Genomic DNA, 17,854 nt, shown 5'->3' with positions numbered 1-17,854 from the left:
GAGGTGGCCTAGAGAGTCAGTTACAAGAGAAATTAGGTGGGGAAACTAAAGTCATACAGTTCATGAAAGGATATAATTGGCAACATGGGTTTGAACTGTGTAGTCCACACAGTACATTGGAAAATTTTTTGGAGATCTGTAACAATTTGAAAAAACTCTCTAGGTTACTTTATGTGAGAATATAGTATATCATATACAAAATGCATGTTAACTTTGTTACTGGTAAGGGTTCTGGTCAACAATAAGCTTTTTAGTAATTTTTGGGAAGTCAGAAGTTAGGCATTCTTCTTTAAATTGAACTAAAATTAATGTTAATACTTTTACTAAACTAGCTTCTATACTATCACTCTATTGTTAGGCTGGCATTTCTGTCTAGGTCTTGTGTCAATGTATGTGCATAAATGTCTGCAGTATTATTCACTTAGTTAATGATTATTTCTGACAGTGGAGTTGAGGGAAGTTTCTTCCCTTTATGTTTTTCTATATCACTTGAGTACTTTATACTGAACCATGTATCAATTTTGCCCATAAAGTAAATTTTGTAAAAAAACAAAAAAAGGCCTTAAGCTTTTGTGCCAGTATGTAATAGTTAAATGTCAGTACAAGAATTATAGATGTTGGTTATTTTCTTTATGCTTTTCTGTATTTTTTTCAAAATATAGAATGCAGAATAATTTTTAAAATTATACTAGCTTTTTGCAAAATGGGTCATTCTTAATCATCATTGGTACTCCCTACAACAGGTAAATCTTTTCTGTAAAAGATCTGACAATAAATATTTCAGGCTTACAGACCATATGATCTCTGCTGAAACGACTCACCTCTGCCATTATAATGCAAAGCAAGTACAGATAATATGTAGTTGATTGGATATGGTTGTGTTCCAGTAATACTCTACTGACAAAAACAGGTTTTAGGAATTTTGTAGTTTGCCAACTCCTACTCTAAAACATCATAGTTTTCCAAAAATGTTCTATGCAGCAGGGAAAGCTGATAGCTAAGTTTATTTATAAGAGTATGCTTCATAGCCCCTATAAATCTGTGTGAAAGATCTTCTAGTTCTGTTTGTTACCATTGCTCCCTAGATGCTGCATAACATGAAAGGACAGTTTGCTGAGCATCTTCTTGGAGCTGGATTTGTAAGCAGTAGAAATCCTAAAGACCCAAAATCTAATATAAATTCAGGTAAAGCAGAAAATACAGTGTAAATAACTTGCTGCTGTTGTCCACTGTATCAGTATTTTACTTTTTTTTCCTCTACCTTCCCACCTCTAATAGATAATGAGAAGATAATTAAAGCTGTCATCTGTGCTGGTTTATATCCCAAAGTTGCTAAAATTCGACTAAATTTGGGTAAAAAAAGAAAAATGTAAGCATTGAAGATTATTGTGAATATCTTCTAATTCGCTCCTTAAGCTTTTGAAATCCTCTGGTGCAGTAGGGCTCACACTGTAAATTTGTTCTTATTCATATTTGCACCATACTCTTACTCTTTGCTTTTACTCATTTAGGAGAAAGCTACCTAACATAGGCATCACTTTCTCCCACCTATTATTCACAAAGAATGTTAACAACATATAATACCAGTTGGTAAAATATAATACTAAGTGTTAGGAAAGTAAGCCAGCTATTAAAAGATCAGTGCCTGGATGGACGTTGCTTAGAGAATATTTTTTGCAGGATTTTTTTCCCCTATCTTCTTATAAAAGAGATAATTTTATAATTCAGCTCTTTGAAAATTGTGGTGATTTTACCATTTTGAGAAATAAAGTATAACTTAAGTCTATGTACACATAGTCAGCCTTGGTAGCAGTTGGAGATAATAACAAAGCATATTTTTGCCCAGTAAATGAGCTTATTCTAGTGAGGAGACAAATCATACATCACAAATGACTAGTAGTATGTCAATTGGTGCTACCTTTTTGGAAGGCACTCAAGATTAGAATTAGGTACTGAGACTCATTATTATACTCATTGGCCTGGTGGATTCATTAGTGAGTATTTTAATTTGAGGAATAGATCCTAAGGAAAAAATTCTCAATATTTTTTAAAAGCTATATTGTAAAAAACATGGGTGTCCAGTAGCAGTAAGGAAATTATGGTTTTATAATACATCATGGCATTTCAGTTAGATGTGCATATAAAATGCAGTCGTTGTGTAGTAACATAAAAATTCTAACTCATATTAATTGAAAAAGTTAGGTACTCTGTAAGCAAAAAATAGTAGACCTCAAAGATTGACTAAGTATAAATGTGACTCTAGGGCAGTGGTTCTCAGCTGGGGTGACTTTGTTTCCCAGGGGACATTTGACAGTGTTTAGAGACATTTGTGGTGTCTCTAAACATCTAGCAGACATATACAAGCATCTAGCAGACAGAGGCCAGGGTGCTGTTAAACATTGAATGTATAGGCTAGCTCCCCACAACAAAGATTACACAGTTCAGAATGTCAAAAATGTTGAGAAACCCTATTTTAAAGTATAAAATGATGAGTGACATGAATTTTAACCATTGTAGGTGGATTATCCACATTTTATGTGATCCAGAATTTTTTGACATCAGTACTTGGTCAAATTCTTTCTCTTTTCTGCCCCTCACTTTTACAGGTAGCTTAACACAGAGACTCTTTGAAATAAAACACTTTATATAATCCTCTGCCATCTTGGGAAGGATTTATGAGAAAAATGTAGGTCTTTGGGATTGGTGCTTTGTTGTGTTCTAGACCAGGGGTCAATAAATGTTGGCATGCTGGCCAAATACTTGTTTATCTGTATTTATATTGGAACACGACCACATCTGCTCATTTACATGCTATCAATGCTACACTAGCAGAGTTCAGTTAGTTATGACACGTCATAGGGCCCACAGAGCCTTAAATATTTTCTCTCTGGTCTGGTCCTGTGCCCCTCTGCTCTAGTGATGTAAGAGTGCAGGATGGCATGGTTAAATTGTGTGGTGAAGAGAGATAATTTCAGAAATAATATCTGAATAATGACTCAAAACTATGATTCATGATTTTGCCCAAAACTATGAAAAAGATCCTCTTAAAAACAAAAAGAAGGATTGTCAGCTTTTATGCTGTCATCTAATCTAGGTAATAACCATTGACTTGAACCATCAAGCATCTCCTTGCTGAATAATATAAATTAAAGACTTCTGCAGACTGTAAAACTTATGTGGCTATCAAAGAAAAGTTGCCTAGGAATTGATTGAGACTGACTAAAGCCCTGTCAAAAGTACATTTATTCCAGATATTCCTCTTTTGAAATTGGTGTATTTGAGTGAATGGGAGACCATTTAAAGCATATTTTAAAATAGGTTTTAAAAAATTAATTATAGCTAAAATCTTTAAAATTCTTTATTTTTTATTTTATATTTGGGTGAATAACCTGTGAAATTTTTAAACTGATCACTTTATAAAATTGTTCTGTAAATTGAGAGTTATTTATCAGTATTATGATTGGCAGTATTATAGACTACTGGTCTGAATCACTTAGAATTATTTCAGATATTTATTTAATTGTCTTTTACTGGTATTAGCATAATTAAAGGATATTCTGTCATTTTTCTAAATATGTTAAATAATTATACCTGCAAGAAAGCAACCCTTGTATAATGTAGAGTATTCATATTTAGCTTTTTTTCCATATTATATAAAATAAAAGCTCTGTTCTTCCCAAATATAAATTTACATAATTGCAAAAATAAATTGAACTCATCTGTGGAGTTTTTGTTAAAATTTTGGTATTGGTTTGGGATCTCCAAGAATTTTTTTTAACCAACTGCATTTTAACTTCTTTAAAGGGTGAAGGTTTACACAAAAACTGATGGGCTAGTTGCTATTCATCCTAAATCTGTTAATGTGGAGCAAACAGAGTTTCACTACAATTGGCTTATCTATCACCTGAAGATGAGAACAAGTAGTGTACGTAAATATTTAAAATAATCATGGATCTGAGTATCAGTCTTAATTGTATTTCTATTATTGTATACTCTTCACACTTACAAACAAAATTTCTTCTTTCTTAAAAATTTTTTCCTCTGACATGAATTATAATTTCCTTAACAATCTATAATTTTAATATGCAGCAGGGCTGGTATGTTGCATCTTTATATTTTAATTAATTGACAAAAGTTATTTGATTTGCTTAGTTTTAGAGTCTGCATTCAAGAAATCCTGGCATTTTATGTTATACAGTTTACACTGTACAAAGAATTTTGTTGGCATGTCGATATACTTTATAATTATTGATTCTGTTTATAAATTAAAATAATTTCAGATATGTTAGAGTTTGGGTGTTGCTTACAGAATAGTGTACTATTGCTTGAATTGAAACAAAAATATAAAATTCCTATGTTCTTTGACTTAATGAAGAATGGCATATTTAAAATGGTATTTGTTCAGAATTTCTGAAATTACACTAGCAGGCTAATACTGATTTTAGAAGGAAGGCATTAATAGATTGATACTGGTGATGTTGAATTGATGTGGCAATAATCCTGGCCCCTGAATGTATTAATTTGCTTTAATTCTCTTTACAGATATATTTGTATGACTGCACAGAGGTTTCCCCATACTGTCTGTTGTTCTTTGGAGGTGATATTTCCATCCAGAAGGATAACGACCAGGAAACTATTGCTGTAGATGAATGGATTGTCTTTCAGTCTCCAGCAAGAATTGCCCATCTTGTTAAGGTGACTGACTTTACATGATTGTCTTTGAGTCTACACACAAGTTAGCTTTGTAATCTTGTGGTTTTGTTGCAGTTGTTTTATTTGTTATATGGAATATTTCTTACTCTATTTCAGCAGCACAAATAGTGTGAAGAAATTGATTTATAGTTTTTCCCTATTGTTTTTTGAGGTAGTTTGACCACCCATTTTAAATGACTCAGTTTTGTTATAGTTTGACTTTTTTAGCTTTACTGTACTTCAGTTGGCTACTCATAACCACACCATAGTAAGTTGCTCACTAAGTATTTCAGTCTGTTGTATACTAGCTTAGGAAATTCCTTGTCCCAGGTTAAGTCACCTTTATTATACTGTTTGATAGTACATCCTTTATTGAACATGTATAATTTTTCCTACCTTAGGAATTAAGAAAGGAACTAGACATCCTTCTGCAAGAGAAGATTGAAAGTCCCCATCCTGTAGACTGGAAAGACACTAAATCCAGAGACTGTGCGGTACTGTCAGCTATTATAGACTTGATTAAAACACAAGAAAAAGCAACTCCCAGGAGCTTTCCACCACGATTCCAGGATGGTTATTACAGCTGATCTGTGGTGATCTGAAAAGGCAATTTGACAACCATCTTCAATCATATATAGTTCAACCTTTGGCCAGATGCCATACCCTGGGACATGGATAATTTTCATGTGTAAGGTAGAAACCTTGAATAGGTAGTAAAGACTTAATGTGCATGAGTAAACAATGTTATCTGTAGCTATTATAAATAAATCATAAAAAAACAATATGTTCTCTGATAATACACTCTGTTACCGTCATGTCTATACTTGGAGAATATTGGTCTTATATATATATTGAGTATTGTACTATTGAGAAATTCCTTTGTTCTGTTTTGAAAAATTAATCTGTCTGCCCATAATGATTGAGTATAGAAGTAGTAAAAATAGAACGGTTTACCAAAAAGCAGTGTCAAGTAGGAATTTGAACACAGCCACATTTTTTTTAAGTGAAACTTCTATCAGAAGTAAATTAATTTGTTGTAATAAAGCCTAATGTGTAATAAAATGTATAGTGTGTATATCTTAGCTAACTTTTTGGCTTTGTTTCTACATCTCCACCTATCACTTGATTTATTTGTTGTTTTTTTAATCTTTTTAGAATATATTCATACCCCTTTTGCCTCACCTGGTGCAGCATAGTGTAGCGATTGAGAGCATGGGTCTGGACCAGACTACCTAAGTTCACATATCAGCTCTGTCTCTTACTAGATGTCTTTGGCAAGTTACTTGGCTTCTGTTTCCTTTTCCTTATCTATAAAATAGAGGTAACAATTGCAAAAGTTAAATATGTTAATAAATGTGAAGTGCATAGAACAAGTACTGTATGTTTTCATCCCTGTCAGATTGTGGCAGATACTGTTTCTTACTATCCAGCAGCCATGTGTACCCTCCCTTCCTCCTTGTTCAGGTGTTCTTCCTCCTCTGTGCAACCTTATACCCGGGATGTTGAGCCATCTTCCCCAAAGGGAAGCTAGAATGTTCTAAGCCAATCATACATAGTCTTACTCCTTTTGTAAGTAACTGATGAGGCGTGAGTATGTAAACCTGTCTTGACCGATGGCAACTAAAGAGATCTACAAGGGGGCATCTGAGAAAGATTTTCCTCACTAGTAGACTTGAAGGAGGAAATTATGCTCTTCTTTTGTAGTCTGAATCTGAATCTGGCACACAGAACTGCTGCAATATCTTATGATCACAAGGAATCCTGAGGTTGGCTCAGTGGAAAGATGAAAATCACCAGAGTCCTTGATATGTAGTTGAGCTGCTAGGTGTGCTCTAGAACTCTAGAACTCTAGAACTGTGCTACATGTGGACGTATTTTAGTATTTAAAACCCTTCATGGTTTTAGCCACTTTTTGTGGAGTGTGTTAATACCTTGGCAGAAAGCATATTCACTAAAATATGCTATTTATCATTGAATGTTCTTTGCTGAGGCCTCTATTTCTACCATTTGTTTTGTGATCTAACAGTATGACCCATTTATCTGACAAAAGGTGTAAAACTGTGGTACTGGACATACAAAAAGAACATCCTGCTGCGCCCTAATGTGCCTTCCAATAAAGCAAAGCAACCAAAGGGAATTTGTATATCGTACAGTGACCAGGATGTATTGATAATGCTTTGGTGATCTGTTAACAGCAGTGATATCAGGTACTGCTCCCATTTCTGGGAATGTATGTCAGCCTATCATTGCCTTCCAAAGGTTTTGAATGTACTGTATGTCCTAAGTCCATTCTCTCATCTCCTCTCTCCAAAATGATCTCTCTCTTACTAAATTCTTGCATTGAGTCATGTTACAGTGTTGTAGCATATTAGTTTTGTCCCTAAACTCTAGGTGACCATTAGGTCATATTTGCTCTGTAAGAATGTTTGTGTGTGCTTCTTGCTTTTACTTTCCAGTTTAAATTCATAGTTGGCCAAAATGGTTCTTGCAAGAGAATCTTTAAAAAAAAAAGAGATTAGTAGTTAATTGGTTTCCATGTTCACAAACCAATATTCAATCTCCTTGTGAATGGGGAAAATGTTTCTAAAATTTGCTTAATATATGAGCCATTCAGAGATTAAGCTACAATTATTGCCCCCAATTTATGTCTTCTCTGTGGCTGATCAAATAACTTTTAATGAAGGTGCTTTTTGTGTTCTGTTTCTTTTGTTTACAAATGGGTATCACTGAGTGGAAAATGTATTCTGATCTAACAACTATTTGTTGCTTAGCAATTTTAAAGAATAAAACATTAAGATGAAAAAGTCTATTTATCTCACCATTCTGAGTGATACCCAGAAAAACTCTTGAAAAAATAACCCTGCAACAGAAATTATAGGAAAAAAAAAGAAACTGTTGAATAGTCTTTAAAAACAAGTCTTTGAAAAGTGAGTCCATATGATGCTTCCTAATTCATTAACTTGGGCAAAAACTGTACATATAGATACATTTATATCAATTATAACAAGTGATTTTCTAGTCTTACGTATTTTTAAAACAGTCTACCCTAAAAGATAGAAATTACGGGAAAGCTTTAGAAGAAATTTAGTGCCCCATTACCCTAAATAAGTGGTAAATTTCTTTCCACGCTTTTAGCTTTTAGCTAGTGTATATTTATTAAGTAAGTGTGATCATGTGGTATTATACATTTATAATCTACTAATTGTTTTTAAATGGCATTTTTATTCTGACTTCAAAATAATACATCCTCATTGTAGAATATTTAGAAATTCAGCATCTGAAGAAAAGCATGTCACCAACTATTACATTTTGATATATTTCCATACATTTTTTTAAGCTTTAAGGTATTATTTTATATATAATAAAGTTAGCCAAGTTAAGCACTTAATGCATTGAATTTTGTCAAATGTATAAAGTCATATAATTGCTACCACTACAATCTTGATGATAAAACATTACTGTCACCTAAAATTTTCCTTTGTTCCCCTTTGCAGTCTCCCTAACTCCCCGCTTCTACCCATGGGTATACATTGATCTGCTTTTTGTCACTAGTTTTGCCTTTTCTAGAATTTCAAATAAATGGAATCATGTTGTTTTTTGTGTCCAGCTTCTTTCAGTTAACATAATGCTTTTGAGATATTTATGTTGTTAAAGGTATCAGTATCAATAGTTCCTTTTCTGTTGTTTAGTTGTATTACATTGTATGGTTATACCAGTATGTTTATTCATTCACCACTTGATGGACCTTTGAATTATTTTCAGGTTTTTGGTATTATAAATAAAGCCACTATGAATATGTAAATGCAAGTCTGTGTGTTGATACATGTTTTCATTTCTCTTGGGTTAGTGTTTGGATTGTTGTGCCATATAATTAAGTGTGTTTAACTTAATAAGAAACTGCAACACTGATTTCCAAAGTGGGTGTGCCATTTTACATTACCACCACCAGTATATGAGGGTTCCAGGTGTTTATAATCTTTGCCAATATTCGGTATTTTTAGTTGATATTTGTTAGTCTGTTTAATATTAGCCTTTAGTGGATGTGGCATCATCTCCTTGTAGTTTAGATTTGTATTTATAATTAGTGATAGGTGTATTTCATGTGCTTATTTGCTGTTTTCTTTAGTTGTCTAATGTAGGTAAGTGTGTTTTGATTTTCCATCTTATGTTAAGTAATTGGAGCCTTAGGGATATATCTAACTAGGAAGAGAGGATTATTATTTATGAAATTTAGAGATCCAGAAGGTTATTAAGTTCCTTGACATTGAAACTGGCTAAATATGCCACTTTTCTGTTGGCTGGCACAATGTAAAGAATTAAGTCACTGATACCAAATGCCAGAAGAGAACACCACCAATTTTAGGTGGTTGTGATGGCAGGAGGTTGCATGTCTACCAGGAAGTGAAGAATAGAACATGAGACAAGTCATTTTCTTGGTGTGGGTGAAGACATGGGAACTGAGGAAGATAGTTAATAAGAGAAGTAGCACAGCCAACCTTTACCAAATGGTAATCCTGCTGAGTTAGGGAACTTTAAAATTGTGACTACCATTTTTCTAGTTCTTAGTTGTGATTCACATCTTAATGGTCTGGTGTGAATTTCAGGTAAATTTTTTCAAAAGGAAGACGATATATTTCTGAGTCCTTGAAGAGATTACATTACCATCATGCAGTGAAGACAGCTAGTGGGGAATAAAATATTCAATTTGGCAAAGCTTTCTTTTAATATAATGAAGTATTGTGATTTTTTTGGTGATTTCTCTTTTTCTCAACTTAGCTTAATATATATATTTTTTTAAGGAACTTCAATGCTTAACTTTTGCTCTAGGCTTCTATCACCCCATTTTCTTTTAACAGTTATTCCTCTTACTAGATTATTTGGTTATTTTTAATTATTCCTGAAAGCCAATTGATTAATTTCCCCTTGATTTTAAGGCAAAGATGGTTAAATGTTTTTGTGACATCTGGGGTAAGAATACAAATGGACCAGGCCAATATGCTAGAGGTTTAAATATTTTTAAATTTTAAATCAGTTTAGCAAACTTGGATAAAATATGTTATATTCTCCTAACATGGCAAATATACATACATGATGACAAAATTAAAAATGGCATAAAAGCATGTTTCTTCTACAGCTGAAAGCAAAATATCAAAGATGACTTCTAGGCCTAGGTTGCTGAGAGTTTTTCAAAATATTTGTTTTTTCCAAATACTCTTTTTGTATCAATTGATATAACCACTTGGTTTTTATTGCAGCCTGTTAATATGGTAAATCACATTGATTGCTTTTCAAATGTTGAACCAGCCTTTATTCCTGAAGTAAACCCCACTTGATTATAGTGTATAACTCTTTATATATGGCTAGATGATTTTATAATATTTTATTAAAGGATTTTTATACCTCTATTCATGAGTGATACTGGCCTATAGTTTTTCTTCGCCAGCAGATGGGGAGTGCATGCAGGGATAATGCTGACCTCACAAAAAGAGTTAGTAAATATTGCCTTCCTCTTCTTGTTTCTGGAAGAGATTGAATTGGTGTTAATTCTTTGTGTGTTTAGTAGAATTCTCTAGTGAAACCCATTTGCACCTGGAGATTTCTTTTTCAGAAATTTTAATTATGAATTCAGTTTATTTTATTGTGAATTCATTTAATTAGTAGTTAAGGACTATTTAGAGCTTTGGTAGTTTGGTTTTCCATGAGTTGGCCCATTTTATATGAGTTGTTGTATTTATATGTCTAGTTATTTGAATATCCTTTTTTTTATTTTAATGTCTGTGGAATCTGTAGTGATATACCTTAGCATTGGCAATTAGCCTTCTCTTTATTGTTCATCTTCTTAGAAGTCTCTTATCAATTAGAAGGTGTATCCATTACACAGTATATCAATTATATTGGTCTTTTTAAAGATCCGGCTATTTCATTCTCTATTAATTTCTCATTGATTTCTCTACTCCCCCTTATTTCCTTCTGCTTCTGTAGGTTTACTTTGTTATTTCTAGTGTTACTAGTTCTTTATTTAGTGTTGTGAATTCCCTGTAAGCACGGCTTTAGCTGCATCTTACAAATTTTGATGTATTTTCATGTCATTCTGTGTATTTTTTTATTTCCTTCTTTGTATATTTACCTCTTTGACCCATAGATTGTTTAGGAGTATGCTATTTAATTTGTAAGTGTTTGGAGATTTTCCTGCTGTCTTTCTGTTACTTCTAGTTTGCTTCCATTATGTAGATCAAAGAATATACTTTGTATGATCTCAGTTCTCATATAAAATATTTAAGTTTTTCAGTTGGTTTTATGACCCAGAATATGACCTATCTTGGTGAATGTTACATACTTACATGAAAAGAATGTATAATCTGTTGGGCAGAACATTCTGTAAATGTCAGTTAAATTCTGTTCCTTGATGGCATTCTGTTCTATATCTTCACCACTCTCTTGTGGACTTGTCTGATCTTCCTTTCAGTTCTGTTAGTTTTGCTTCATGTATTCTGAAACTATTTGGTGCATACGCATTTAGGATTGTTACGTCTTTCTTCATGGATTGACCCTTCTATAACTACTTGGTGTCCCTATCTGATCCTAGTAATCCCCTTTGCTCTGAAGTCTTTTACCTACCTCTCCAGTTTTCTTTTGACTGGTATTTGCTGGATACATATTTTTCCATTCATTTACTCTTAATCTATCGATATAATTATATTTAAAATGTGTTTCAAGTAGACTACATATAGTTAGGTCATTTTTGAAATCTACTTTTAGTATCTTTTAATCCATTTAGACCATTTAAACTTTGTATTCCTTGATATGTTAGGACTTAAGTCTGCCATTTTATTTATTATTTTTATTCCCATTGTTTTTTTTTATTAAGGTCTCATTGCTATACAGTCACATGTGCAAAATTGTGGTTACTAGATTCCCCCTATTATTAAGTCCCCACCACACGCACCATTACATTCACTGTCCATCAGCATAGTAAGATGCTATAGAATCACTACTTGTCTTCTCTGTGCTATACTTCCTTCCATGTACCCTTCCCCCCTACATTATATGTGCTAATCATAATTCCCCTTAATCCCCTTATCCCTCCCTTCCCACCCACCCTCTCCAGTTCCTTTCCCTTTGGTAACTGTTAGTCCATTCTTGGGTTCTGTGTGTCTGCTGCTGTTTCTTCCCTTCAGTTTTTACTTTGTTGTTATACTCCACAGATGAGTGAGATCATTTAGTACTTATCTTTCTCTGCCTGGCTTATTTCACTGAGCATAATACCCTCTAGTTCCATCCATGTTGTTGCAAATGGTAGAATTTGTTTTCTTCTTATGGCTGAATAATGTTCATTGTGTATATATACCACATCTTTATCCATTCATCTACTGATGAACACTTAGGTTGCTTCAATTTATTGGCTATTGTAAATAGTGCTGCAATAAACATAGGGATGCATATGTCTTTTTGAATCTGGGATATCCTATATTCTTAGGGTAAATTCCTAAGAATGTAATTCCTGGGTCAAATGGTATTTCTATTTTTAGTTTTTTGAGAAACCTCCACACTGCTTTCCACAATGGTTGAACTAATTTACATTCCCAGCAGCAGTGTAGGAAGGTTCCCCTTTCTCCACATCCTTGCCAGCATTTGTTGTTATTTGTCTTTTGAATGTTGGCCATTCTAACTGGTGTGAGGTGGGATCTCATTGTGTTTTTAATTTGAATTTCTCTGATGAGTAGCGATGGGGAGCATCTTTTCATGTGCCTGTTGGGCATCTGAATTTCTTCTTTGGAGAAGTGTCTGTTCATATCATCTGCCCATTTTTTAATTGGATTATTTGTTTTTGTTTGTTGGGGTGTGTGAGCTCTCTATATATTTTGGATGTCAACCCTTTATCAGATATGTCATTTATAAACATATTGTCCAATACTGTAGGATGCCTTTTGGTTGTATTGATGGTGTCCTTTTCTATACAGAAGCTTTTTAGTTTGACAAAATCTCACTTGTTCATTTTTGCTTTTGTTTCCCTTGCCTAGGAGATATGTTCATGAAAAAGTTGCTTATGTTTATATTCAAGAGAGTTTTGCCTATGTTTTCTTCTAAGTGTGTATTTCCTGAAAACAAGAACTTGCTCTTCATAACCACAGAGCAATTATTAAAATCAGGAAATTAACATCAATTTAATACTATTATCTAACCTACAGACCTTATTCACCTTTACTTTGGTGAAATTTTAAAAGGTGGATTAATATATGTCACCTTTGAGTAGACTAGAATAGACTTTTTTTAACTAAGATTATATATTCTTGGTAAATCAGTACAAAGTTAATAAAAAAGCATGGTTTAAAAAAATAGGTGAAGATTTAGAAGACTGTATAGTCAAGGAAAAATGTGGATTGATTTCAAATTGTTTGCAGTGGTTACAGAAAAAGTCTCAGTACATTCAAATATGATTGCTAATGGGGTTTTTGGTAAAGACAAGAAAAAAAGATGCCTGTGTCATTGTTTTTACAGTAATTTGTCACAGAACTCAGGATTATTTTTTTAAATTACTGATGGAGGTGTAGAAATAGTGACGATCACATTTCTCAATGCTTCTCGTAAAATGTGGAATTTTGTAACATACAAAATTGTCAAGATGTGTCCAAATAGAACACTCAATAGCCAGGGTCCCAGGGTTGGAGAAAAGGCAGGAGAGCCTGTCTCTCCAAAGCTGAGAAGGTTATAAAACTTCTAGAAAAACAGCAGAAAGGACAACATGATGAATGGGCAACATTTACAGTGAGAAATGACTGAATGTTTCCCTCTGTTTGGACATCTCATAAATTCTTAGAGTCTGGCTAATGCTGCTCATTTAATTTAGACCTAAGGGAGCATATATACATATTCTTTTTTTTCTTATCCATTTATTTAGATTACACAAAGCATCCTTACTCTACTAAACTGAATGTAAGGAAGTTTCCAGTTTTGTAGGTCAAAATGGTAGAATAGGTGTAACCTAATAAAAGATTCAAATAACAGAAAATACAGAGAATAAAATGTTAATAGCTGTTTATCCTTTCTTACACCCACCCACGGACTTTCCCTGAAGACAGTTCCACTTCTGGAGTGTGTCCTAGTCTTTTTCTAAACATAAACACGATATTCACATATAAACTTAAAATGGGTAAGTGAGCTCATTCTATATTCATTGCTTTATAAATTGCATGATGCCTGTGAGATTTTTATATGCCATAAAATTTGGTCTGCCTCATTCTGATGATAATTACGTAAGTATTCCATATGATTGTTTCATGGTTTATTTAATCATTTGCTTATCAATTCCCATATTAATATGAGCTCTATTTTGAAATGTTTTGGACAGTGCTAAGTGAAGATTCTAATGTGTTTTTAATTCTCTACATGGAAAAAGTTTCTGTAAAATAAATTCCTAGAAATAGAATAGCTGGACCATAGGTATAGGCATTTAAATATTAAGAAGTCCTGCCAAATTCCCTTCCAAAAGCAGTTTACCAATTTATCTGTCACCAGTGCCTATTTTCCTGCATCCTTGCTTACAGTAGGTATTATAAGTCTTTTAAATTCTTATTAATCTGAAGGGAGAAACATAGTACTACGTTAATATATATTTCTTTGATTACTAGTGAGGTCAGACAACTTGTGATAAGTTTTTATTGGCCATTTATATTTCTTCTGCAAATAACCTTTTTTGTAACAGTTGATTTGTATGTAGATTAAATATTAATTCTCTGTTTTATGTTCTATTTCTACAAGTATTGCCTTTTAACTTTATGGTAAACTTCATCAAGAAGTTTTTTGTTTTATTTGATTAAAGCAATCCACCCTTCCCATTTTGAGTTATGCATTTTATCATTTAAAAAGGCCTTTTCAATTTTAAGATTACAAAAATATTTTTTTCTCTAATTTTTAAATTTGTTTTCACCTTTAGCTCTCTGTGATATTTGCCATAATTGTTTGTGTATAATTTGAGTAAGGTTTGGCTTTATATGTTTTTTTCAAATAGGCATTTGTTCTAATATTCTTTGTTCAATTGAGTATATCTTTTTCTAACTGATTATAATACTACCTCTATGAAATATACTGAATTCCTGTTTATGTATGATTCTGTTTCTGGACTTTTTATTCTGTTTTAGTTATCTATATGTTTTATATCATATCAGAATGTTCTAAGGAATATCTGGGAAAGCTTTTTCATCTTATTCTTTTTCTTAAAAAATCTTGTTTATTATCTTGTATTTTAAGATTCATAAAATACTTGCTTAAGCTTTTTCTAGTATTACATTGAATTTATGGATTAATTGGGAAAAATGGGTATTTTTACAATTCTGAGTTTTTCTATCCAGAAACTAGCAATTTTTGTAGTTACTTTCTCTTTAAAAAAGTCCTTATTTCCTATTATTGCTTTCTTCATTGCTTTGTTTTATTCTTCTTGACAGATTTATATTTCCTAACAGACAGTATAGCATGCAAATTATAGTTTTGATTCTATGGTGAATGGAATAGTTTTTCATGCTTTGAAATTATTAAGGAAACAGAAAAATAAATTTTTGAAAAGGAGGAGCCAAGATGGCAGCATGAGTAGAGCAGCGGAAATCTCCTCCCAAAACCACATATATCTATGAAAATATAACAAAGACAACACTTCCTAGAATAAAGACCAGAGGACACAGGACAACATCCAGACCACATCAACACCTGCGAGAACCCAGTGCCTCGTAAAGGGGGTAAGATACAAGCCACGGCCCCGCGGGACCCGAGCGCCCCTCCACCTAGCTCCCGGGGGGAGAAGAGTAGGCAGAGCGGGAGGGAGAGGGAGCCCAGGACTGCTGAGCACCCAGCCCCAGCCATCTGAACCAGAGCGCAGACACAGTGCATGCGCGGGGCCCTGGATACTAGGGAAACAGAGCAGCAAGAACGGTGAGAGGGTACCGGAGGCCTGGCGCCAGAGGACATAAGAAAACCGAGTGGCCATTTTTTTTTTTTTTTTTTGCTGTTTTGTTTTGGCGAGTGCTTTTTGGAAGTATTAAAGGGATAGGGACCCCAATACTAGGGAAACAGGGCAGCAAGACTGGTGAGCAGATGCCTGAGGCTGGTGCCAGAGAATAAAGAAAAATGAGCGGCCATTATTTATTTATTTATTTTTTAAATTAAAAAAAAATTTTTTTTTTTTTGTGGTCGTTTTGTTTTGGCGGGTGCTTTTTGGAAGCCTTAAAGGGGCAGGGTGGGACAATTAATCCAGAGGTAGGGAATCCAGAGATCTCTGGGCACCCTAATCCCCTGGGCTGCAGGGAGCAGGGAGGCCCCTTACGGAGATAAATAGCCTCCCGGCCGCTCCCCCTCCAACCTGACTCCACCACTTTGGAGCAGCAGCCCGAACAAGGCCATACCCACAGCAACAGCTGTGATAAACAGCTTATCACATAGCATAAACATAGATAAACTCCATAGCAGCCAGGCAGGAAGCAGAACCACTGTCTGCGCACAGCTACCCAGCAAAAGCCACTAGAGGTCACTGTTCTCCCAGGAGAGGAGGGCCACAAACCAACAAGAAGGGAAGTTCTTCCAGCTGTCACTCGTTCCAGCTCTGCAAACTATTCCTATCACCATGAAAAGGCAAAACTACAGGCTGACAAAAATCACAGAGACAACACCAGAGGAGACAGACCTAACCAGTCTTCCTCACAAAGAATTCAAAATAAAAATCATAAACATGCTGACAGAGTTGCAGAGAAATACACAAGAGATATGGGATGAAGTCCGGAGGGAGATCACAGATGCCAGAAAGGAGATTACAGAAATGAAAAAAACTCTGGAAGGGTTTATAAGCAGAATGGATAGGATGCAAGAGCCCATTGATGGAATTGAAACCAGAGAACAAGAACGCATAGAAGCTGACAGAGAGAGATAAAAGGATCTATAGGAATGTAACAGTATTAAGAGAACTGTGTGACCAATCCAAAAGGAACAATATCTGTATTATAGGGGTACCAGAGAAAGAAGAGAGAGGAAAAGGGATGGAAAGTATCTTGGAAGAAATAATTGCTGAAAACTTCCCCAAACTGGGGGAGGAAATAATCAAACAGACCACGGAAATACACAGAACCTCCAACAGAAAGGATCCAAGAAGGACAACACCAAGACACATAATAATTAAAATGGCAAAGATCAACGACAAGGAAAGAGTTTTAAAGGCAGCTAGAGAGAAAAAGGTCACCTATAAAGGAAAACCCATCAGGCTAACATCAGACTTCTTGACAGAAACCCTACAGCCCAGAAAAGAATGGCATGATATATTTAATGCAATGAAACAGAAGGGCCTTGAACCAAGGATATTGTATCCAGCACGACTATCATTCAAATATGATGGTGGGATTAAACAATTCCCAGACAAACAAAAGCTGAGGGAATTTGCTTCTCAAAAACCACCTCTACAGGACATATTACAGGGACTGCTCTAGATGGGAGCACTCCTAGAAAGACAACAGCACAAAACACCCAACATATGAAGAATGGAGGAGGAGGAATAAGAAGAGAGAGAAGAAAAGAATCTCCAGACAGTGTATATAACAGCACAATAAGCGAGCTAAGTTAGGCAGTAAGATACTAAAGAGGCTAACCTTGAACCTTTGGTAACCATGAATTTAAAGCCTGCAATGGCAATAAGTACATATCTTTCAATAGTTACCCTAAATGTTAATGGACTGAATGCACCAATCAAAAGACACAGAGTAATAGAATGGATAAAAAAGCAAGACCCATCTATATGCTGCTTACAAGAAACTCCCTCAAACCCAAAGACATGTACAGAAAAATCACGACGGACCCAACAGAAATACAAAGAATTATTAGAGAATACTATGAAAACCTATATGCTAACAAGCTGGGAAACCTAGGAGAAATGGACAACTTCCGAGAAAAATACAACCTTCCAAGACTGACCAAGAAAGAAACAGAAAATCTAAACAGACCAATTACCAGCAACGAAATTGAAGCGGTAATCAAAAAACTACCAAAAAACAAAACCCCCGGGCCAGATGGATTTACCTCGGAATTTTATCAGACATACAGGGAAGACATAATACCCATTCTCCTTAAAGTTTTCCAAAAAATAGAGGAGGAGGGGATACTCCCAAACTCATTCTATGAAGCTAACATC

General features: G+C 34.3%; 1 protein-coding gene across 1 annotated transcript in view; it reads left to right on the top strand.

Annotated features, from left to right (window-relative positions):
* The window catches only part of DHX36 (DEAH-box helicase 36), a 51,909-nt gene extending 43,415 nt beyond the window's left edge, over positions 1–8,494 (top strand). Inside the window, exons 21-25 of the mRNA XM_036904159.2 lie at positions 1,086–1,185; positions 1,279–1,369; positions 3,805–3,925; positions 4,543–4,695; positions 5,094–8,494. Of these exons, the coding sequence (XP_036760054.2) occupies positions 1,086–1,185; positions 1,279–1,369; positions 3,805–3,925; positions 4,543–4,695; positions 5,094–5,279 (651 nt within the window). The 3' untranslated portion in view covers positions 5,280–8,494. The remainder of the gene's footprint in view (positions 1–1,085; positions 1,186–1,278; positions 1,370–3,804; positions 3,926–4,542; positions 4,696–5,093) is intronic.
* The last annotated feature ends 9,360 nt before the right edge of the window (positions 8,495–17,854 follow it).

Source organism: Manis pentadactyla, chromosome 1, assembly GCF_030020395.1.
Source record: "Manis pentadactyla isolate mManPen7 chromosome 1, mManPen7.hap1, whole genome shotgun sequence".
Taxonomy (NCBI): Eukaryota; Metazoa; Chordata; class Mammalia; order Pholidota; family Manidae; genus Manis; species Manis pentadactyla.
Note: the sequence above shows the minus strand (reverse complement) of the source record. Positions and strands in the feature narration are given on the sequence as shown.